The following is a 24,174-nucleotide window of genomic DNA, read 5'->3' as shown; positions in this document are numbered from 1 at the left end:
TTTATTAAATGTACATTTTTAGTTATTTAATTTTTTATTAAGTTAACAATTTATTTTTATATAATATCAAATATGAAATACATTTGTTGAATTTATAGTCAATTTAATTCTAAAATTTATAGTTCTAAAATTTAGAATTGAACAAGTATATTTGTTAAATTTTTTTATTTAGTACCGAGTACGTACTACCTAAATAAAAAGAGTTATGATGAATAATAGATTAACTTACTAGTCTTATTTTTTAATGGTTGATCTATATAAATGCAATTAATTATTTTAAGATTGTAATTTATTTCATATTTGATATTATATAAAAATAAATTGTTATTAAACTTGAAGGAAAAATCAGGATCATCATTGAGATTCCCTTAATCAAAATGGAGAGAACTTAGCCAATGAAATAAGCCCATAGTTAGAAAAGGTATAGTCTAGAATAAAAATAAATAAATAAACAGAACATCCCAGGATCCCAACCTATGTTGCTCCATACATAAAAAAAAAAAGCAAACCAAAATTTCATCAAATAATTCATACTCCACACTAAAGCATAAACCGCTAGACCCTGTAGCGGTTTATGCACGTTTGCAAATCACACATAAACTGCGACACCCCTACTGCGGATTATGTGATGCTTTGCTTCGAACGCAAACTGCGACACTCCTGTAGCGGATTACGTGCATTCGTAAATTGCGAGACTCCTGTCGCGATTTACATAGTTTATGAAAAAAATACATTTCGGTATCTATTTTGCAAAATATATATATTTTGATAAATTTAGAGGTCAGTTTATTTATTATGGTAAATTGCGCTAGTAATTATTCTGTTCGCGGCCTCATATAGCACTCGTCCTCCTTCATTCTAGTACCTATCTTGATGCAACAAATGGCAAACTCAAAATATACCAAACTTAGGGTTTACAATGGGTGGAACCATGAATGGATAAGCATCTGATAGCCAAGGGTCGTGATAAACTTTTTACCCTTCTTTACTATCTTTCTCCCATCCAAAATTCTCTTCTAAGCCCATGAATGAGACTGACCTGCAATATGCCAACAATGTTTTTCAAGAAGAGCTAGATTCTTAGTTTTTATTTTCTTTTGTCATACAATCACACACACACTTACACTCATGCACATACTCTAACATACTCTACTTAAGAGTTCTCAATCTACTGTCTCCATTAAGACTCGAACCTGGAGATGCAGTTTATGAAGCTTACATATTTGCCATTAACCTCAGACCATAGATTCATAGTTCTTAGATTTTTAATACCAAGACCACCTTGTATTTTTTCCTACTCATTTTGTCTCCTACTTGTCTCAGCTGATCCAAATCATTTTCCTTTCATTTTTTGTTTAACCACACCAAAATTGCATCATTAGTCGATGAAGTTCAGCAAAGAGAATTTGGAAACTTAAAACATAGCCTCACCAATAACTTACCGGACTTATCTACTATATAAAGAGTGTAATTTTCACTTTCAAAACTAAAGTTTTTTTCTGACCTTGATGAAATTAAAAATAATTTTTTTTGACCTTTTATTCGAAGGAAGGCCAATGTATTTGTCCTAGACGCCAACATGTTGGATATTTAGTTCAGCAACCAACTAATTTTATATATGTTATGGAGTATTAGAACTAAAAAACAACTGATTTGTTCAGATTAATTTTTTGGTCATTCATAGACTCATAATCTAATAAAACAACCAACAGATTGATACAATTCTGTTGGAAAGCCTTGCCAAAAAGTATAGAATGAATAACAAAGAAGAGATAGCTAATAGTTGGACACTAATAGTTGATATGAAAACCTTGAATCAATTTGTTCAGCTCTGTCTTAACAGATACCCTTATTTGATTTACATAACCAAATGGTTGTCCTTTCACCATGACAGAAAATAATATAATTGTTACAAGTTTTTTAACTAAACCAATCCATCTCTAAAGGCCAGTTTATCCATAATAAACCACAAACATTGTAACTAAACTTTACTCATATTTAGCTTAATAAACCATCATAAGCTTTACTCATATTTAGCTTAATTGCCATATCATATGAACTTCCATTCTACAATATAGATATGAGTCTCTAGGAAACACAAAGCTTAAGTAGCTTCTAGATCAATTACAATTCTACTGGTTATGCAGGAGATTGAAATCAACTGCATTATATATATATGGGCAACTCTGTGGTGACAATGTATTAGGTGACCAAGAGTGACCAAGAATGACTTTTGGTTGACCTTCCAATAACCTTGAGACACGTGAGTTATTGGAATGAGTTGCTAAACGGGTTGTCAAAGCAAGTTTAAAGTTGAGCACGGTTATTATTTTGGGTTTACCGTTAGGGCATTTAAGTAATTTTAAGATAAAAAAGAATGGGTTGAGATGGACTGCAGAGAAACAATCAGCCAAAAACCGAAAAGGATGGGCCGTTGGGATGTTCACCATTAAATAAAAAACAAAGCTGAATGAAATAAATGGTAGAGAGCAAAACCCGCAGAGTTCGACCCATTCCCAACAGACCCATACTTCCGACTTGGATCCCACCCACTCCAACGTAGACCTTCTTCCTCCAATAGTAACATATAAAAGTTCCACGAACGTTGAAGAAGATGATGTTCTTTGTGGACTCTCTATACACTGTCGTGGAATCCTCGTCAGAACATATTTTGTTGCTGCCTCTGTGTCATAGTTGTCGAAACTGAACTGATCATCGAACCGGTTAGACTTCTAGAATTATTATTTTTAATTATATTCTTTCATTGGATGGCATACTATTATTTTTTAGACCTTGTCTTTGGTGGAGATGGTATTTTTCATACCTCGATGGATCTAGTGGAAAGATGAAAATTCAATAGCTAGGATTGTATCCTTACAACAAGTGTTAGAAATTCTATGTTTAACCCAAAGTTTAATGAATTTGCAGACCGGTTCAGTATAGTTTAGTTGGACCAATTATTTAAAGACTGGTTTTTTTTTTTTACAAAAAATGAATTGTTTTTTACCAATTATATTTTTTTTTGTAACATGGACTTAAAATAATGTAACATAACTCCATACTCTGAAAAAATTGCCTGAATTACTACCTATATCTTAATGATCAAACACTACATATTTTAGTGAAACACATATTCTCATGTACAACTTCAGCTTTCATATTGACATATGATTTTTTTTCCTGCAAAAATTTGAAGAAAATAAAAAGGAGTTTATAGTAAATCCCAAGTGATTTAATTTATCATTTCTAATAGGAACAATAGTACATATTATAAAAAAATTAGAATAATAAACAATACACAAAAATTACAATGATAAATTTTACAATATCAAACAAAAAATATTCTATAATTGTTTTAATATTCTCAATATTTTTTTATTTAGTATTATTTTGGAAGATAACATTTTATTCTCAAAAACCATAGTGTCTTGGTTGAATAGAATCAGTGCATTAGGTAACGGAATTCCTAAAAAGTTATATACCAACACAATCCACAAAATACTACTCTGATTAATAAAAAAAATAATAGCAAAATTGATCAGCTTCCAGCTTCGTCGCGACATCGGATCTGCAGTATTGTGACTAGGTCAATTGAGATGACCTCGAACACCCCAACACATTCGGGCTTGAAGTCAGGGTAGTTCGTGTTCCCATCTTCCTCTGGCTGTAAAATTTCACCGATTTGTTTATGTGAATTGCCTCCCAGCACATCAATTGCAGGTACATTTGATTCCACATCCTTAATCCAACTCATCATCTTGTTATGAACTTCAAGCTAAGGGAGACAATCTTCTTGCTGCTTAGTACCCTTATCGAATCCTCTGTCTCCTCCATATCTCCATTAGATTTCAAGTACTGAAAAACGGCTGCAAAGAATTCCGATAGTGGCCTCCACCTACACCCCCACTTCGTAATGGAACATTCTCAGAGACTTGGACGTTGCGACTAGATCTAGAGAGGTGATGAACAGCGGTGGCGATGGCAATGACGACGGCGAGGCGAGGTCTCTCTCCTCTATGAATCTCTCTGTTTTGCTCTTCTCTTACATCTCCTCAACCAGCAGCACTGAGTCCACGCCAACTTGCCGGGAAAGACGACGCAGCGATGAGACCAAGGGGATCCCCTCCAGCATGACGCGACATTGGTGCTTTCTTGTAATAAAAAATTTTATACTTTTTTTTTCAAATTCCTCTCAACTGTAATTCTGCTTTATTTGTGAACCAATTTATGTATTTTTTATTATTTGAATTTATAACCTGGTTCTTCAGGGTTCAGATTATTCTTTTCCCAACAAAAAAACCTCCTTATTTTCTAATACGTTTGCACAGATATGATTTTTAAAAAAGAATAATATTAAATCATATTTTCTTATCTATGAGAACATTATACTTTAATATATTATAAATTAACACTGCACAATCAATAGAAAATAAAAATATATATATTTCATTTTGTGTTATTATTTCTAATGGTGTAAGATCATACTTTATACTCTAAAATAAAATCTAAAATTTAGAGAATTTAAATCCATTAATATCGCATGCAAACTTTTTTAACCTGCCTTATTTAGACGACAAGCCTGTTTGTCGATTTAAAAATATAAACGCCATGTATGCCAATCCTTCAAAATCTAATTTAATACGTAACATTGTTATTTCACTAACAAAATTAATTATAAAAAAATTTTGGTTTTCGTAAACTTCATTTTATTTCTTTACTTTTTAAATTTAAATTTGTAATTTTTTGCCATTTTATAAAACAATAATACTGGCATGTAGGTACCTTTTATCTTTTTAATTAATATTGAAATGGATATGTAAAAAGATCACAAACTATGATAAATAGTTTCCAATTTAAAGGCAACGTAAAAGTGCAGAATAATGTTCGATCGCGTAGTACACCAAAGTGCAGCATCTAAATTGGTGCCATAGCAAAATAAAAAGCATTGTTCCTAATGGCTTAAGGTTCTCCTATTTCTAAAGGTAACTTGATATCGGTTGTGAAAAAGACGTCGTTGAGGCCTACGAAGACGTAGGGATCGTCTACTCTGAGACAGACTCGAAACTTGATGACATGTACTCAAGGTGATTCAGGCGGCGATAATTCCTGAATGATGAAGCCATGTCGCGATAATGTGCACGGAGTCGTTCAAGCGCGTTGCGGGTCTCGTAGTGGACAAGTTTCTCCTCCTCTAACAAGTCATCGTTGAAGTCATCAACGACCATCGAATGCAACTCCAACACCTTTCTCATCAAGGCCGCTGCAGCATCTTCGCGTGCAAGATGTTCGTCCGTTGAGTATCTACCGACCGCACTGCAAAAGGAATACTCCGAGTCGGTTGGAACGACAACCAGGAATCTGTGAACAGTTCCCCTGATGGTGGATTCGTAGGTTTGCTTGTGGTACACAGGCGGAGGTTCGTGCAGACTAGTACACACTTGCCGGAGTGAGGTTTGGCGGCTCTTGTAAAGAGCCACATGGCTCCAATCACGATCCGGAACGAATTCGACTCCTGCAAAGAAACATGTGGTCAAACACGTATTGCATGTGCGAAATGGGGATGTTCAAGTAGGTGGAGGATGACGGACACGTACCGTGGTCGTGGCGGTTGACGAGGGTCAAGTGGTGAAGGACATCGTTCTGGTTGAATGACCATGGATTAGCACGAATGCTTGAGCCAGATCGTCGCCGCGCTGATCGCACTGCACAAATTAGTGCCCGGATGTGCTTCATAGATGCAACTTCATCAGCGGTGGCGGCAGGGTTGATCGGGTGCGACATGGCTGTCGGGTTGGAGAGACAACGTGAGTTTGAAGGCCCTTATGTGTGTTCTATACGAGGCAGCGTGAAGACAAGAAAATGTCTGGATACAAGTATAAATAGGCAAGAGATCCATCCCCTTCACCACATAAAATGGGCCCCACTTACTATGTTCATTTGCAGAAAGAGTGGAGACCTATTGGCCAGAAAAACCATTATGGAGTTTCGGTAGGTGCATCATAAGAAATGTGAATTAGCTTAGAATACTATGCTTGTGTGTAATTTTTGTTAGCCACGGCCACGGTATACATTTTAAATAGTATAAGTTAACTACAATAAAGAATTATTGAACTACAAATTTTGTACCATGTTTAAAACTCATTACACATGAACATAGGATAGAGTTTAAACTATAATCTAATTAAGCATAACAGAAAAAAAAAATACAATACTTGTTTTGGCTCTGGTACTTCATTTTGGCTCTGTAATACATTACTTGTTTTATCCTTTTTCTGATTTCTTAATTAAAGTCATTAGATGGACAACGCGAACTAGAGTTATGAACAATATTACAGTTAATTCGTCTTAACCTTGTTCAACTTAGTAAGATAAATTATTCATGTGAACCAGCTTTAGGAACAGTTTTGAGTAATAATTAGCGAAACTAAAAATCTATAATATTATTTATTGTTGTCAAAATTTTGAAAAAAAATTATCTTTCTAATAATTTTTTATTAGCAATTAACTCTTTTTTAAACGCTAATTCAAAGCAAAAGTTTTATTAAGAGTAATTTAGTTGTATGTGATTAGAAATAAATTGATTAATTACATACTGTAAAGAATTATTATTATTAACAAATAAAAATAAAATTCAGTCTAAATTAAAAATAAAGTTTGTTTAAAAATAAAATTACAGTATAGACGGTTTATTTTTTTTAAATGACTGTTTCACATATAACATTCATAAATACACTTTCTTTAGTGTTTATTATTTCATCAAATTGCATTGAGTGTCCATCATGAATAATTTTATATTGTATATATAATTTTAATATCTTATATTAATTTTAAATTTATAAGTTTTCTATTCCATGTAAAACAGTGATAACGAGTAGAAATAGTATCATTTATATAAGTATTTAAATTAAAAAATGTCAACTTAAAAGTATAATTTAAAATTTAAAATAAGTTAAATAATATTTATACAGAATTGCATCATGATTCATTTAGTCTTTAATTATTGATGTATATATAATATTTTTAATAAAAATATGAGTGCTAACAGTACAAGAATATCAAAAGAGAAAGTCTAGGGGGCTAGCACTTTTTGTTGAAATCTGGCCAGCACTTAACCATCAAAAGAAAAATGATTAATCCTACACCATTAGATATCATCTCACACCATTAAAAATATTAATGATGGCTAATTGATGGCTAAACATCACAAATTCTGCTGGCCTCCTAGTACTCCTCATATCAAAAATCTCTAAAATAAGGAGTACACAAAATACCAAAAATTTATAATAGTAACAACTCAATAGTATTAAAAACTCTAATTTGAGTTACCTAAGTAGAAAATCAAACTAAATAAATTAAAACTTTAAAAATCAGTTTGAAGCTCAAATATAAATCCAAAATAGAACTTTAACTTCTGTAGTTATTAGTTTAATTGAAAATAAAATAAAACCAAAATTTAAAAAAAATTCTATCAATACATTACAAATTCAAAATTTCTGTACCAAAATTAACTAGGTCTTCTCTTTAAGTTAAAAATTTAATAAAATAGTGATTTTAATTATATCGACCAATGTCCTAATTAATTACTTTTCTGTCTTAAAAAGATTGTACATGAAAAGAATTTAATTAATTTGTGCAATTTAAAAAATAATTATTCGACTAAAAGGAAAGAAACTGCTTGTTAAGAATTTTTTAAAATGTCATTAATATTAGACATATTGTGTTACATTATATCCAGTTATAAAAATTTTATTTTTTGTATGTGATTAGAAATAAATTGATTAATTACATACTGTAAAGAATTATTATTATTAACAAATAAAAATAAAATTCAGTCTAAATTAAAAATAAAGTTTGTTTAAAAATAAAATTACAGTATAGACGGTTTATTTTTTTTAAATGACTGTTTCACATATAACATTCATAAATACACTTTCTTTAGTGTTTATTATTTCATCAAATTGCATTGAGTGTCCATCATGAACAATTTTATATTGTATATATAATTTTAATATCTTATATTAATTTTAAATTTATAAGTTTTCTATTCCATGTAAAACAGTGATAACGAGTAGAAATAGTATCATTTATATAAGTATTTAAATTAAAAAATGTCAACTTAAAAGTATAATTTAAAATTTAAAATAAGTTAAATAATATTTATACAGAATTGCATCATGATTCATTTAGTCTTTAATTATTGATGTATATATAATATTTTTAATAAAAATATGAGTGCTAACAGTACAAGAATATCAAAAGAGAAAGTCTAGGGGGCTAGCACTTTTTGTTGAAATCTGGCCAGCACTTAACCATCAAAAGGAAAATGATTAATCCTACACCATTAGATATCATCTCACACCATTAAAAATATTAATGATGGCTAAACGTCACAAATTCTGCTGGCCTCCTAGTACTCCTCATATCAAAAATCTCTAAAATAAGGAGTACACAAAATACCAAAAATTTATAATTGTAACAACTCAATAGTATTAAAAACTCTAATTTGAGTTATGGATACCTAAGTAGAAAATCAAACTAAATAAATTAAAACTTTAAAAATCAGTTTGAAGCTCAAATATAAATCCAAAATAGAACTTTAACTTCTGTAGTTATTAGTTTAATTGAAAATAAAATAAAACCAAAATTTAAAAAAAATTCTATCAATACATTACAAATTCAAAATTTCTGTACCAAAATTAACTAGGTCTTCTCTTTAAGTTAAAAATTTAATAAAATAGTGATTTTAATTATATCGACCAATGTCCTAATTAAATACTTTTCTGTCTTAAAAAGATTGTACATGAAAAGAATTTAATTAATTTGTGCAATTTAAAAAATAATTATTCGACTAAAAGGAAAGAAACTGCTTGTTAAGAATTTTTTAAAATGTCATTAATATTAGACATATTGTGTTACATTATATCCAGTTATAAAAATTTTATTTTTTTTATTCTTATATTAAAAATAAAACAAATTTATATTGCTAAATTTTAATCTTTAAAATACAAATTATATAGTAATTATTTTATATATTAGACGAACATAAATTAATTATTTACTTAGTCATAAAAAATTTTAAGAGGTGCGAACATGTGAGTATATAGAGCAATGCTAGGGGGCCAGTAACTTTTGTGATTAGTAGCCATCAATGATAATTTAATGGTGTGAGATTTGTGTCAGATTTCATCCAATGGCTCACCTTTCTCTACTGGTTATATGCTGGCCAAAATTCAATAAAATTGCTGACCCCCTAGACTTTTCCATATATTTATGTTGATGAGTGCGTTTTAAAAAAAATGTAATAGTTAATTTATTACTTTTTGAAAATTTGTCCAAATTAAATAATTTTTAATTCTTTTGAATAAAAAATCTTTTAAAAAATTAAATAATATGCAGTGATAAACAGGGAATACATTATACAAAAACTAATTATATCTCAATATAAAAACATCTTCGATGAAAGATTAAATACGCGTCTATATTTAAGTGAATCACTTATAATTATTCAAATATCTATTGTGTAAATAGCTTTCTACATTTGGAGGTTCACAAGAATGCGCGCACCTTAAGACTTAAATATAAAACAACAATTGAGTCTAGTTCTTTGAAAATGCTATCACTACTATGTTTCTGAATATTAATAGATACAACAACGCATCAAACCTTATAATTTCTTACTGACTTTATGTCTAGTTTTTGGATGTAGTCTATATTTTGTAGTTGGTTTAGTAATTATTTAAATATAATTCTTTTCCTTAATTATCATATACAAAAGAAAAATTTTTAAAATCTAGTAGGGGTAAGCATATGTCGGCAACAACTCCAATCTAAAGTAAACGTGAAGGCTAAATGAGTGAATCACACAAAATTTACACGCAAATCGAAGTAGTTTTTAAAAAAAATAACAAAAGTTATGAATAATTTAAATGTAAACAAAAAATGGGTAACAAAAATAAAATATGTCCCTAACAGTGAGTAAAAAATATCTAACTCAGAATGGCATCAAACAAAAGAAGTTGACACTTAATTTTATACTTTGGCAACTAGGAAAAATCAAATACGATGTGGTCAATTGAAAATTACATGCCATAGTCAGATGAAGTACACTGCAATAACCAAGTCGAATAGAAATCGATAAAAAAAATGGTTGAATATGGGAGTGTAGAACAAAGTACACATGAGGTAATGCACGGAATCATAGACCTGTCCACCAATCCCAGGAATCATGCAAGTCAAGAAGAAGGCGCGAGCGCAAACGCTGTTTTAACCGGGTCGGACCATGTCTCTGGTTTAGCAATGCGGGATGTTGGTTAACGAATTCTTCATCTATTCACATCCTTTGGTTAATAACCCACTGCGAATCCCTCAAACCTTCTCTTCACGTTTTCACACCTTTATTGGCTTGTCCATGGAGGGTGACTCCTGTTAAAAAGACCAGCATCATCGCCCAAAGTAAATACACATACTTATTCTCCACAGTGAGTGATTATTTCTCGAGCTAAGGAGGATCTATCTAGGGAATATATTCTTCGCCAGTTGCTGTCCAGTAAAAGGTATTCCCCTGACTCTTCTAATGTTGTCTCTGTCGTCCCTTCAGTGACAATATCACTCAACTTTATATAAAGCATTCACACCGTTGGAGGCAAACGCGGCCATGTGTCGTTTGCAAGAGATTGAGAACTATAATTCGTTAGTTTACATAGCTTGTTATCCACCGTTTTTATCCAACCCAAGGCATCTTTTATCGGTTTACGACAGTGTGAACCATGAGAGTTGTGGGCTATGCGAAAAGAACTACTTTCCTATTGAGACAATTATTTAACTAATTCATGTTGTAAGAATGAAATAGTTTCTCTGCTAGTCCGTTAGCTAACATTAAAAGCAAGCAACGTAGCTCATTTCATTAAAAAGGGCTATCCTTGTGTACTCAATATTCAGGACCCTTCAGCCAGTGTTCTTATTTATTATCCTAGTATATCGGGAAAGCTGCTGTCCTTTTTGCTGCAATAACACCTAATGCTTTTATGATTTGTCAACTTCCAGTGGGGGTATTCATAGCGACTGCAAGTAGACAAATTTTAAGCTGTGAACCACAACAGAGAAACACTGTGCACTTTAACGTTGAACACGGGTCCCAAAATAATTTAACAATGTTACTCCTTATAGATGGTTGCCATTTGTTTTAAACAAAAACATTTTATTAGTCCAGAAATTCAGCACTCGATATGTTATTGCCAATTGTTTTTCCATGATTTTCATTATTACCATGTTATACTCTAAATTATGCTTTCGTTGCTGTGTTCAACTTAGTTACCTTTTCCTAGCTACCTCATTTGTCTCGATGTGGTTGTTTCATGTTTCTTATTTTTTTGGGGTTTCGGGAACCACAAACGGGATGATGACCAAAAACCACTCAGTGCCATTGCATGACTAAGCAATGTAAGCCATTTCAAACTTATTGTTCCTATTATTTTTTGTCCCCATAGTCCAACAAAAAAAGTGTCCAGATATTGGAAAAAAGAAAAAACAATTCGACCCAAAGACCTTTACTTCAAAGGCTCGAACCAACAAAAAAATTTGGTTAAAAAATTCCTAAAAGAAATTTAACCCAGCCCATAAAAGGACATAAAAGAAGAGTGGGTTTAAAAGGCTTTGTGCGCCTTCCATTGGGCAGTACTCAAAACTTTCACCCAATGCAAGAATGAGGTATCATGGTATTCACATCATGTTAACTGAATTAGGGTTCATGCAAATTAGTGGGTGACTTTGATCCCGCACCTAAATATAGTGACCTTTGCCTGACCTCCACTAGCATACGAACCCACGAGTTGGTCACCTAATTAACGGCACCCAACTCCTTCTGCTAGAATGCTGAGGAAAATGGTTGTCTGCAGGTTAACGGTAAAATGGAGAAGGAGATGGAGTTACTTGATGGGCCGGTGGAGGTTTCCTCCGACGATGACGAAATTCAAGAATGGCCTGCATCAAAGCCTTTGAACAGCAGCCCACTCCTCAAAACCATCTTAAGTCATACCCAAACCCCACCGGAGTCGCAGAGGTAATTATGTTCTAGTTCATTTGGTTTTGAGACTTTTTTCGACTATTGGAGCTCATGTTGGAGTTGTGTAAACACAATTTCATTCTCGACCGCAAATTCATTAAACAAACAATTGTCTTTGTGTAGGAAAGAAAACAGCCACGGGGTTCGACAGGTAGGTGACACCTTAAATGTGGCTTCTCAAGTTGTGAAGATCCAACAACAGATAGATGACCTAAAGGCTATAATCGCAAAACAAGGGCAATTCAATGACGATGTGCTCGAAATGCTCCAGCAAGCCATGAGTGGGAAGGACGGTTCACCAATGGTTGGTAGCAACTCCTCGTACATCATTTGGTCTAAGAATAAGGGGACGACTACAACGGAACCCCTGAACAAGCCGGACACCACAGGGCTAAGAACTTACAAACGGTGTAAGACCAGGACCAAGAACAACAGGAATGATGACCCGGATTATGATCCAAAGTTGAATCATATCACCAACTCAGACGATGGATCGTTCAAGTTCAGCCGAGGCAAGGGCAAAAAAAAGGTGTCATTCAAGACTGCTATGCCGAAGTCCGGTCCTAGGGGGAGGCGTAATCTGTTTCCGGCTTCGATGAGTTCACGTGGATGTCACGAACCCAAAATCTCGTATGTCACGAACACGACCGTTAAGATTGCTCGAGCAAGGAACCTTCAATAGAAGTTCATGCTGCATCGAAACCTGGATAGCAGTTTCATGGCGGGAGACATTGGTAAAACAATACCCAAGGTTTGTTCCTTTAACATTGTGGTGGTAATTGAATTTATTCTATTTGATGTCAACTGTTTCTATTTCTGAATGAATTTAAATCCTGCTATCATTTTTCAGGGTATGCCGGTCTCGTTTCAACCTACACTCGACATGGAGATAGAAGGCTTACACTTGGCCATCGCCGCCTACATCTTTAACACAAAACTGGATCAAGAGTGAGTTTTACATATCCACACTTGTATACTGGTGCACGAATTGTGACTCTCTTACAATTTCGCACATATGACCAGCAAGTGCACTGGGTCGTCCAAGTAATACCTTACGTGAGTAAGGGTTGAATCCCACAGAGATTGTTGGTTTGAAGCAATCTATGGTTATCTTGTAAATCTTAGTCAGGAAGTCAATTATGTTTATCAGTTGAATTGCAAATAAACAATAGAGCATGGATTAAGGGTTACTTGTTATGCAGTAATGGAGAATGGACTTGTAGCTTTTTGCCTCTTGAATTGTTTTGGCATCTCACTTTATCCATTGAAGCTCAGAGTGATTGGCATCTATAGGAACTTAGAATTCAGATAATGTTATTGATTCTCTTATTTCAGTGTGATGATTCTTGAACACAGCTTCTTTATGAGTCTTGGCCGTGGCCCTAAGCACTTTGTTTTCCAGTATTACCACCGGATACATAAATGCCACAGACACATAATTGGGTGAACCTTTTCAGATTGTGACTCAGCTTTGCTAAAGTCCCCAATTAGAGGTGTCCAGAGTTCTTAAGCACACTCTTCTTTTTGCTTTGGACCTTGACTTTAACCGCTCAGTCTCAAGTTTTCACTTGACACCTTCACGCCACAAGCACATGGTTAGGGACAGCTTGGTTTAGCCGCTTAGGCCAGGATTTCATTCCTTTAGGCCCTCCTATCCACTGATGCTCAAAGCCTTGGGATCCCTTTTAATTGCCCTTGCCTTTTGGTTTTAAGGGTTATTGGCTTTTTCTGCTTGCTCTCTCTCTTTTTTTTTTTTTGCTGCTTTTTCTTGCTTCAAGAATCATTTTTATGATTTTTCAGATTATCAATAACATGTCTCATATTCATCGTTCTTTCAAGAGCCAACATATTTAACAGTCTTAAACAACAAATTCAAAAGACATATGCACTGTTCAAGCATTCATTCAGAAGACAGAAAGCATTGCCACCACATTTAACCAATTAGAATTTGTTTTATTAAAAACTCGAAATTTTATTACCTCTTATTCAAAAGATCTACTACTTTATTTTTGGGACGCCCTTGGTGTTGGTGGTCCACCTGGCTCTAGGGATACATATGTCCTCTAGAATCTTATCCAGGCCAATGTCTGCTCTCATCATCTTCCTGTTGAAGGAGTCTGGATCATCCTCTAACTGAGGTAGCTTTAATATCTCTCTGATCTTGTCAGGGGTGGTATGAACAATCTTTCCCCTGACCATGGTCCGAAATTCGTAGCAGGCAGTTCCAGATAGTCTTTGCTTGTCAGTCTGCCACATATTAGCATAGAACTCCTGGACCATGTTCCTTCCTACTTTCGTTTCAGGATTAGCTAGGACTTCCCAGTTCCTGATTCGAATTTGCTCCTGGATCTCCGGATATTCGTCTTCTTTCAGATCGAATCTAACTTCCGGGATCACTGATCTCAGACCCATTACTTTAAGATAATGGTCTGAATGTTCTTTAGATAAGAACTTCCCTTGATTCCAAAGTGGTTTTGGAACGCTCTCTTTCTTGCCTCTAGGAGTGTATTGTTTCCCTTTGGGAGCCATGATCTTAGTAGTGATCTCGGATAAACACACCAAACTTAGAGGTTTGCTTGTCCTCAAGCAAAATAAAAGAAAGGAGAGGGATAGAAGGAGATTGAGTAGCACTTGTTGATGAAGGAGGGGGGAGGCCGAACCCAATTTAAAGGGGTGGGGGGTGGTTTTTTTCGAAAAATTGGAAGAGATAAGATAAAAAGATTGAGTTGAAAAAGATAAGATAGAAGATAGAGTTTAATTTTGAAAAGATATGATAGATTTTTGAAAAAGATAACTCTGAATTTTGAAAAAGATAATATGGATATTTGAAAAAGATATGGATTAGTTGAAAAGATTTTTGAGTGAAAAAGATAGATTTGTTTTTAGAAAAGATTTTGAAAAGAGTTGGATTGAATTTGGAAAGATGGATTTTTAGAAATTAAGGATTTTAGAAATCAGGGTTCTTGATATGTTCATGTAAAAATCATGCATTGAAGCATAAAATTTGAAATTAAAATGGAAATACGTGTTGGATTACTGGGGCCTGAGTCTAGAGTTAAACAACAGGACCTTCTGTCCTGGTTCAAAGATTCTAGATGACAGCTTTCTGTCATGCCATTTTTTTGATTTTTCTTTATAAAGCTTGGCATTTTCGAAAGCTGTGAGTCTGAATTCCTCTAGCTCATTTAGCTGGAGCAATCATTTTTCTCCTGCTAATTTGGCATCAAAGTTTAGGAATCTGGTTGCCCAGTAGGCCTTATGTTCCAGTTCCACGGGAAAGTGGCATGCCTTACCATACACGAGTTGGTATGGAGAGGTTCCTATAGGGGTCTTGAATGCTGTTCTGTAAGCCCACAGAGCATCATCCAAGCTCCTTGCCCAATCCTTTCTACGGGTATTTACTGTCCGTTCCAGGATTCTCTTTAATTCTCTGTTCGAGACTTCAGCTTGCCCATTGGTTTGTCTTTCGAAAATTTTAGGAAAGATTATTTTTGAAAACACCAAACTTAAGATTTGGCACAGGATTTAATAGAAAAATTATTTTTTTTTTGAAAAAGGGTAAAGTCCAGAAATATGAATTTTTCCTAAAAACTAATAAAAATAGACTAAAAACTAACTAAAACATACTCTAAACTATATGAAATTATCCCCAAAAAGCGTATAAAATATCCGCTCATCATATACATGATGGCACTAGAAATTGCAATTATATAAATAGGTTCAAATAACATGGAAACTAATCACTTGACTTGGCCACGGGAGATAAAATTGAATCTGTCAAGTATTTTTAAAAAGGTAATATATCCAATTTAATCCCTGTTCTAAACATTTTCCCATCAAAAGTGGTTCTTGTTGGAGGACAAAACACGTATTTAGTAGTTTACTCATTAACTTTGATATGATTAACGAATTCAGGGAGATGCTTGTTTCAAATCCACACTGTGCGATGACACGGAAGGCACTGAGGACATTAGAACCGGGAAAGCAAATAGTGGATGACGTATGTGACACATCCATATCTGCTATCTGGTTTTGGCAGCAAGATCTCTTCTTGATGACATTTTTTTAACGCAGGTGCTGATTCTGCTGGCAAGGATGCTTGCGTTTGACTCGACCAGGCTGCAATGGTATCTTCCAACGGCATTTGTGGTTATTTTCCAAACCCTATAATCTGGTTTACATTGATCAACTGCGATAGGGGATAAACAGGAAAGTAGCGAATGCCCATGATACATGAGATGCGACGGATAATTACACCGCTTGAAAAGTTTGAATAATTTTTTCATTAAGAAGACAATTAAATGTTTCATTTTTTATATATATTACTAAATAATCAGGTCCAATTTCAGTCTTACACAATGATGAAATTGACACTTTATAATATAAATAATTAATTTTTTTACTTGATGTCGTTAATACTAAAGAAGCTAGAACTAACTTCATTAGAAGAAACATGAATAAATATCCGTATATTTGAATGTTACTTTTCATTTTAACTGTTCTCTATCGTTAGTTAATATAGCTAGATTTCCAAATTTAAATTACTCATGGATCTGATTATTCAATAATAATCAACCATGTAATGAAAAATGTACAGAAATATAATTACAAAATAACATGCAAAATAATCGAAGGCCTAAAATATATAAAATTCAATAATAAATCTTTAATTGAGTCGAAAGAATTTAAAGAATGAAGTTAAGTAGGTTTTCTTGGAAATAACAGAGTTAAGAAAGAACAAGTGAAGAGGATTAGAATTTCAGAGAGCATTAAAAAAAACATGACTTTTAATACTTAAATTTAAATTACTGACTTAATTTTTTATTTTAATTTTGGATTATCTTTTTATTCTAATTATTTAGTTATTATTATAATCAACATGATATTGTTATAAAATAGTTAGATATTTTCTCTGTACATTATGGAAACAGAGGTTGATTAAAAAAAATTATATCGGCGTCAAACTTATTTATTGAGTGTGGGCGAATAAATTTTTATCCCATGTACTACATATGCCGCTATAACATTTTAAAGGGGGCACTTGTCCCCCACAATCTCCGAAGTTGATCCGTCCCTGTACACGTGGTTTTTAATTAACCGAAACTCTGACTGGCGATGTAATATTTTTTATTTGTAGCAAATAGCGACTGGGCGAGGACCTATACCTGAAGCAACCATTTCTGCTATACGCAAGGACTTCATGGGCTCGCTGACGAAGTGCTGAAGGTACGTAAACATGATTAAATTTCTGCCTGCTGCCTACATGACCATCGTACATGACTGATTACACACTTTGTCTCTGGTAATTTTGTGGTAGATTTACTGCCCTATGTGGTGCGATAACCATTGGTTTCTCGTTATTATTGACCTCTCACGAAAGCAACTGGTGTATCTTGACTCGCTGCGGTCCCCAACAGCCAGGTCAAAGAGCCGTCACCAGATCCGAAAATTGGTAATGTTCTTATTCCGTAAGGTCTAAATAGCCTAACTGCGTAGTAATGACAATGAACGATTTTTTGAAAAAAGCATATGTCCCCATTTCTATACTGCATGACCTTAACATGTAACTGTAGATCAAGTTGCATTAGTGTCGACAAAACTACTAGCCATGGGGTGTTGAATTAAAGGCCTCCACCTGTCGAATCCTGGTGTCTTCCTTTAATATCCACATCAAATGTACAGCTATTAGTTGAAAAAAATGGGTGACTTATATTGTAGAATACTAACCATTCCAATTTGTTTAAAAAATCCAAAAGTCATGATTAAATCAACTTTGCAGTCTTAATTTACGGTTGGAGTAACTAGATCTTCCTCTACCTAGGTAATAAAATCACATGCAGAAACAGTTCACATGTTGAAATTCAAAATTAAGGTTGCTGTGTTTGCGATAAGTGTATGTTGCAATAGTTTAATTCCGGACCATTTGGTTATAGTTATTTATTTAAAATTCCCAACCTAATTCTTGCATTAAACTAGACATAATTAACACAAATGAACTATTATTGTTACACAGGCAATATTTCTGGATGACCTCTTGGATGACCGTGCTTGGTATGCTAATGCAGATATTGACAAAATAGAATGCAGTGAGTTTGACATAAAGGAGCCTGAAGTTGCCCAACAACTTCCTGAAAGGTGAATTATTTAGATGTAGAACAAAGTAAAATTTATATTTAATGGTTGCAACTATTACGTTACTTCAATTGGTTAAAACAAATTGAAATCTGATTGGGTGACTTGATTTGTCTTGTTATCAAACACGGGGCCAATAACCCGAATAGCAATGATTGTGGCGTATTTGTTGCGCAGTGGATGATTATGTACCACTTGTTCTATGACTACGATATCGAGGTATCATCTGCACTTACCTTACATGCAACTATAATGAATTACCTCACTTCCCAATGAGCTTGTATAAAATATCGTCAAACGTAAAGCTACACTACTGCGTAACCTAACCCACAACGCGCTTGTGATTATTATAGGCATTTCATTTTGTGACTGATTATGGCAGGATGTGCCTTGCAATCGACATGGTTTTAAAGTATCACAATGATAACAGAATGGAAACCGTTGAAGCAGCTCTAAATTACTGGAGGAGTTTCACAATTGCTCCATGGTAGCAATCCGAAAGGCGTACTTTGCCGCTGAATCTGTTTCTTTGGTTTGAGGCATACAAACTTTTGTTCCGTTCAAGGACTTTTTAGTTGTGCTATTTTGTAAGGTCATTTGTGTAACCAATATGTAAGTGAAAACTGATCTATTTGTGCTGCAGCACATGTGATCTTTAACATGTTATGTGGATTTGATTCTACCGGACATATATATTTTGAATGGCGTGTAGGCTTTAATTTACAACATTGTTGGCATAGCCTTTAATAATGGTTAGAGAATACAGATTGAGTGACATACTTTTGTTGGTGTGCCTTCAGAAATGGTTGCCCGATAACTTTGGCGTATACTTGTGTACAATGACTATAACTTTTAGATGAAGTTTCTTACTGTCATTACCAGCACCTTTTATGTTCACAGATTCAACCATTTAAATTGTCAACACAAAGCATTCATGCATGGCAAATTGTTAATAATATAGGTCCACTCACCAACAACGTTGCAATTGATGGAATATATTTTTTCCACTCCCCAACAACGTTGCAGTTAATGGAATATATTTTTTCAAGTGTGACCTAATGCATCTCCTTTTGTTGGTGATTTGATATTGATGAAAAGTTAGATTGCACAAATGCCTAATGTTAAGTAATGATTTCTTTTAGTTACAATTCTAGCCTTATTTTAATGGCCAACAGTTTAGACATGCTCAAAAAAAGAAATTCAAAACTTGGAACTACATAAGTAAGTGAATGACATAAGTTACTGCGTCGCTTAAAAATTCTTCACAGTAACAAAAGATAAGAAAAAAAAAACCTGCCTTAATAATGGCGAAAATCAAAATGAAGGAGCCATGATAGGAATAGAACAAACTACTTGCACTCAACACCAAAAGTAATGCCTCAAAAAGGTCTCATTTATGGGACAACCATCACATAATAACCAATGTTTACATCACATTAACCTACCAAAAAAACCAACTAAATTGACAGCACAACTAGAATCATTTACATTGAACAACCAAGGTACAACTATGTAAATTTTTCCTAACCACCTAAAGACTTCAATCACATGCAGTCATGACCATGAACCTACTTTCGTCGTGACCTCTTTCCGGAAGTATAAACTGGCCTACAGCCGGATCCACCACCCTGCAAACAAATAAATCGCTTGTGCAATCAAATGGTATAGTTCAAAACATTAATGCACTAGAACTATCATGACATAAGTAATAAGTATAGATGTCAAGAATTACCACATCAAGCGCATACGGATCACCAGAATACCAGGAATTAATCAACAAATACATACCTCATCAACAACATCGTCATCCATGGCAGTGCAATTTCTTCTGTCGTGGCCTAATCCGAGGCACCGCCTACAACGCCTCCCGTTATTCGCATTTGTGCTACCCCGAGGTGCACCCTTGGACCTGATAACCTTTGGGTCGAGAATGTGAGTTTCATCCGCTCCTACTTGAACACGACTGCTCCTTTGCCCTATGCCACCTAGAGATTCAAACTCCCTCGACATTCTGGCTACCTCTGTCATGGCAGTGTTGTATGTTTCCATGCATTGCGCGGCTGTAAAATACAGTGACAGGCAGGCACTCCACAATGCACCGTATCTAACACAAAATCCATCCGTGGGATTGACTGAGGCATGCTGACTACTACTATCGGCGACCTTGGCATCTTTGCACCCCCTGCGCAGGACCAATCGGCTCGGCAATTCTTCTTTCTCTAGCTCTTTCAGGACACAAAATATATGGCAGCAAGGTATCCCTAATCTCTCCCACAACTTACAAGAACATTCATACTTATCACAACTTATATCCACGAAAACCGAGTATACATGATGGGGCTTTCGATACTTTCAGAACATGAACTTCTCCATGCCACCGATACTGTCCCTGTGCAACACTAACAATGCCCCAACTCCCTCAATCTGTTTTTGCACCTCATAGAATATTTTCCTCATGTAGAACTTGCTCACAGATCTTTCCAATGCTTCAAGACCCGTTGTCAACACCGGATTTGAGTAAAGAGTCTTGTAATCTGCAATGAACTCGTTATTCCAGTAATCTTTAACTACTCGATCCAGGTTCTCGACCAGCTCAAGTAAGCAATTCCCAGACTTGATAAATTTCTTAAGTGATGAATTAATACCCTCGCACTGAGAAGTGGTTCGTATGCCGGCATAAAACTTCTCACACAAATAAGCATTTTCCCACATCTCTCTCTTTTCGTATGTCTTTGCGACCTAATCGTTGTCCTCTAAACCGAATGACGTGATCATGTCTACCCAATATCTGTCAAATTCTTCCATATCAAAGTGACCATACACAGCAGTCTTAAACGCAGCACAAAAATCTTTGTCTTTAATATTAACAACTGCATTTTGAGCAAGATGCCAGGTGCATAGTCTATGTGTCGCACTAGGGAATTCACATCTAATGGCTTCTCGCATGGATTCATCGCCATCTGTGACAACGACTTTCGGCTCCTTGTGCCTCATTACCTCCAAGAAGCTACTTAACAACCATTTGTAGGACGGAATCTTCTCGTCCTCTAGCAAATCAAACCCAAAAATAATTGTCTGTCTATGATGGTTGGTGCCAGAAAAGATCACAAGAGGTCTGTTATATAAGTTTTTTCTGTACGTTGAGTCAAATGCTAACACATCACCAAAGCATTCATAGTCATGCTGCATGTTACCATATGACCAAAATAGGTGCCCAAGGTGCTTCTCAGCGTAATAAGAGTACTGTACAACTGCCATCGGATCCAACTCAGCCTTGCCCTTCAAATAGCTTATTGCTGCGGCTGTATCTCCCTCGACAATCCTTGATTGCCTAACTCCATCCATATAATTATACAAGTCCTTACTAATGAAGTTAAGATTCCGATATCCACCACACATGTGGGCAAAGAAGCCCATTATTTGAGTTGTTTTGAACCCAGCTTCATGCATGCTATGTATATGCGCTTTGTCCCCTTCTAGGATCTTCCTATGTGGAGCCATGACATTAGTGAACTCCTGGGGCACCAATTCGTGATTATGTTCCTCGACCAATGTTTTCGTCCGCCATTTCCTACAACTTTTGTCCAGAAACACCACAAGCTTGGCATTGCAATTCGTTCTCGTCTCCGGTTTATGAGTCCTTTTTCTATCAACTCGCTCGTAATGCTTCTTTTCACGCAGCCCTTGCCGATTGCAGAGGAAAAACTTCCTAACAATATTCCCCTCCTCGTCTTTAATAGAATCTCCCTTTCGCACTGCAAAGCTAATTCCCTTTGCATACGCGACATAGCTTGCATACGCATCTCCAATCCCATTAAATTCTGCAGATAACAACACGGAAGCAATCACAGGGTCTGGACAACTGAATTGTTTACCCATGACATTCTCGGAGTTTGCAGGATCCTCTGCAGCAGCATGCATATAGCTTCCACCACCATCCCTACCGTCGTATTCACTGTCGGAATGGCCACTATCCCCTTCCTTAGTCAGCGGTTCCTCCAACCCGTTCAAGTCATCCCCATCTCCCGAATTGGTGCTCCAACCATCAGTCCAATGACCTGACAACTCTGACGTGCTGCCATCATCCAAATCTGACTCACTATCAGACTTCCCTGGATTTAAAAAAAAATATCCATCGAGGAACAAAGCATGTCGTACACATTGTCACTTATGGAATTAACTTAAATGGAGAAAATTGCTACTTAAATTAGCATTAAGCGAAGTCCATAGTCGTCAGTCAATAGTTTATCACAGTGTATGGTCTAAATAAATTGGTTGACTCATTAGTTTCTAACATTACAAAGATAATTTCTTAATTTTTGGGTTAAGGTTGACCAGAAGAGAATTGCTAAAAGAATATATCAAATTCAGTTTAACCAAAATCATTTATACTAAACGCACATAGTTTTGTTTTCAAAAGCATAAGTTTGGTCATTTGATTTTACAGCATCGGGACCTCAAGACCATGACAACGGTTAAATATTCTATTAAGTTTACTGTTCTTGGTAAAGTCATAAGGATCTGCTTTTGTTCCAATCACAAGCAGCCCCTAATAAACAATTTTTTTCGGTTGTCGATTACAGGGTTCATCTTGTTCCTAAGCATCATAATAGAGGTATTAACTTACTTTCAGAAATTCAATTTAAGCAACTCTGTGCATTTTTTTGGGAAACAAAACCAGTATATCCAATGCCTAATACAACAAATTAACAACCATCTCAACAAATTCAGCATAATTGCATATTCCTCCGATATAGAACAAAGCTAAAAAATTATACTCACCAATGTAAGAGCGCAGAATAGGAACGAATAGGAGCCAAATTTCACCATTTCCGAAGAGCAACGACACAACCCAGCAGACACAAGGGACACCAGCGAGTCAGAGATCCAGAACCAGCCTCCAGAGTTCAAGGGTTCCACCCTTGAGAGAGATCGAATGGGCACTTCAAAGGAGACAGAGGAGAGGCAACGATGGCGCGAACCCTACCGTTCCACTATTCTTCTGCTCTTCCTTGCTGAATCGCCGACATAGATTCCAATCGCCTCTTTGGGGATGGCATGCAGCCACCTCCCGCAACAGTTTGCACAGCTTCAAGATGAACCCTAACTTCTCTAACTTTCTTGAAGGTCTGCTCATTCATTTCTAAAATTTGGGATATTTTTTAATTTTTCTTTTTGATTTCTATTTCAATTCCCCTTGTTTCAAGTATTTTCAAATTCGAATAAATGACTCTCACAAACTACAATTACTAATCCATTACATTTTTCCTACTTACCGGTGTTTACTCACATTTACCGTGGCTCATTAACCAAACCAATTATTTCTATGGTCAAACTCATTTGTGAGTTAGTCAACATTCATTCCATGTGTCACGCTTCAATTGGCTACATATTTATTAGCCACCTTGTCCACCCAAATACCTTGGCCACCACAAAAGTCACCTATGGGCAACTCTGTGGTGACAATGTATTAGGTGACCAAGAGTGACCAAGAATGACTTTTGGTTGACCTTCCAATAACCTTGAGACACGTGGGTTATTGGAATGAGTTGCTGAACGGGTTGTCAAAGCAAGTTTAAAGTTGAGCACGGTTATTATTTTGGGTTTACTGTTAGGGCATTTAAGTAATTTTAAGATAAAAAAGAATGGGTTAAGATGGACCGCAGAGAAACAATCAGCCAAAAACCGAAAAGAATGGGCCGTTGGGATGTTCACCATTAAATAAAAAACAAAGCTGAATGAAATAAATAGTAGAGAGCAAAAACCTAGATTCAGTTGGAAGAAGTCCGGAAAAAATGAAACTCAATTGTTATTATTATTATTATTATTATTATTATTATTATTATTATTATTATTATTTTGAAATTTATATTCAATTTTATTATTATTGTTATAACTTAACAATTAAAATGTAAAACATAATTTTTTCTCTCGTTAAAATTTAGATGGCATATTGTTTTCAACTTAATAAACTCCTTTGC

At 34.9% G+C, this 24,174-nt stretch overlaps 3 protein-coding genes across 3 annotated transcripts; 1 reads left to right on the top strand and 2 right to left on the bottom strand.

Annotated features, from left to right (window-relative positions):
• On the bottom strand, positions 4,880 to 5,781 carry LOC110265261. Its single transcript, XM_021108174.1, has 2 exons — positions 5,595 to 5,781; positions 4,880 to 5,512 (listed from the first exon to the last, which is right to left on the bottom strand). Exons 1-2 carry the CDS (start codon positions 5,779 to 5,781, stop codon positions 5,043 to 5,045), a joined length of 657 nt encoding a protein of 218 aa, XP_020963833.1. The 3' UTR covers positions 4,880 to 5,042.
• On the top strand, positions 11,713 to 17,433 carry LOC110265426. Its single transcript, XM_021108394.1, has 4 exons — positions 11,713 to 12,058; positions 12,185 to 12,812; positions 12,912 to 13,009; positions 17,199 to 17,433. The coding sequence occupies exons 1-2, from the start codon at positions 11,907 to 11,909 to the stop codon at positions 12,741 to 12,743; spliced, it is 711 nt and encodes a 236-aa protein (XP_020964053.1). The 5' UTR covers positions 11,713 to 11,906; the 3' UTR covers positions 12,744 to 12,812; positions 12,912 to 13,009; positions 17,199 to 17,433.
• On the bottom strand, positions 20,933 to 23,023 carry LOC107610720 (protein FAR1-RELATED SEQUENCE 5-like). Its single transcript, XM_016312727.1, has 4 exons — positions 22,976 to 23,023; positions 22,872 to 22,886; positions 22,691 to 22,742; positions 20,933 to 22,305 (listed from the first exon to the last, which is right to left on the bottom strand). Exons 1-4 carry the CDS (start codon positions 23,021 to 23,023, stop codon positions 20,933 to 20,935), a joined length of 1,488 nt encoding a protein of 495 aa, XP_016168213.1.

The sequence above is a fragment of the Arachis ipaensis genome, chromosome B08 (genome assembly GCF_000816755.2).
Source record: "Arachis ipaensis cultivar K30076 chromosome B08, Araip1.1, whole genome shotgun sequence".
NCBI lineage: Eukaryota > Viridiplantae > Streptophyta > Magnoliopsida > Fabales > Fabaceae > Arachis > Arachis ipaensis.
The sequence above is the reverse complement of the archived record's forward strand: the minus strand, read 5'-3'. Positions and strand labels throughout refer to the sequence as shown.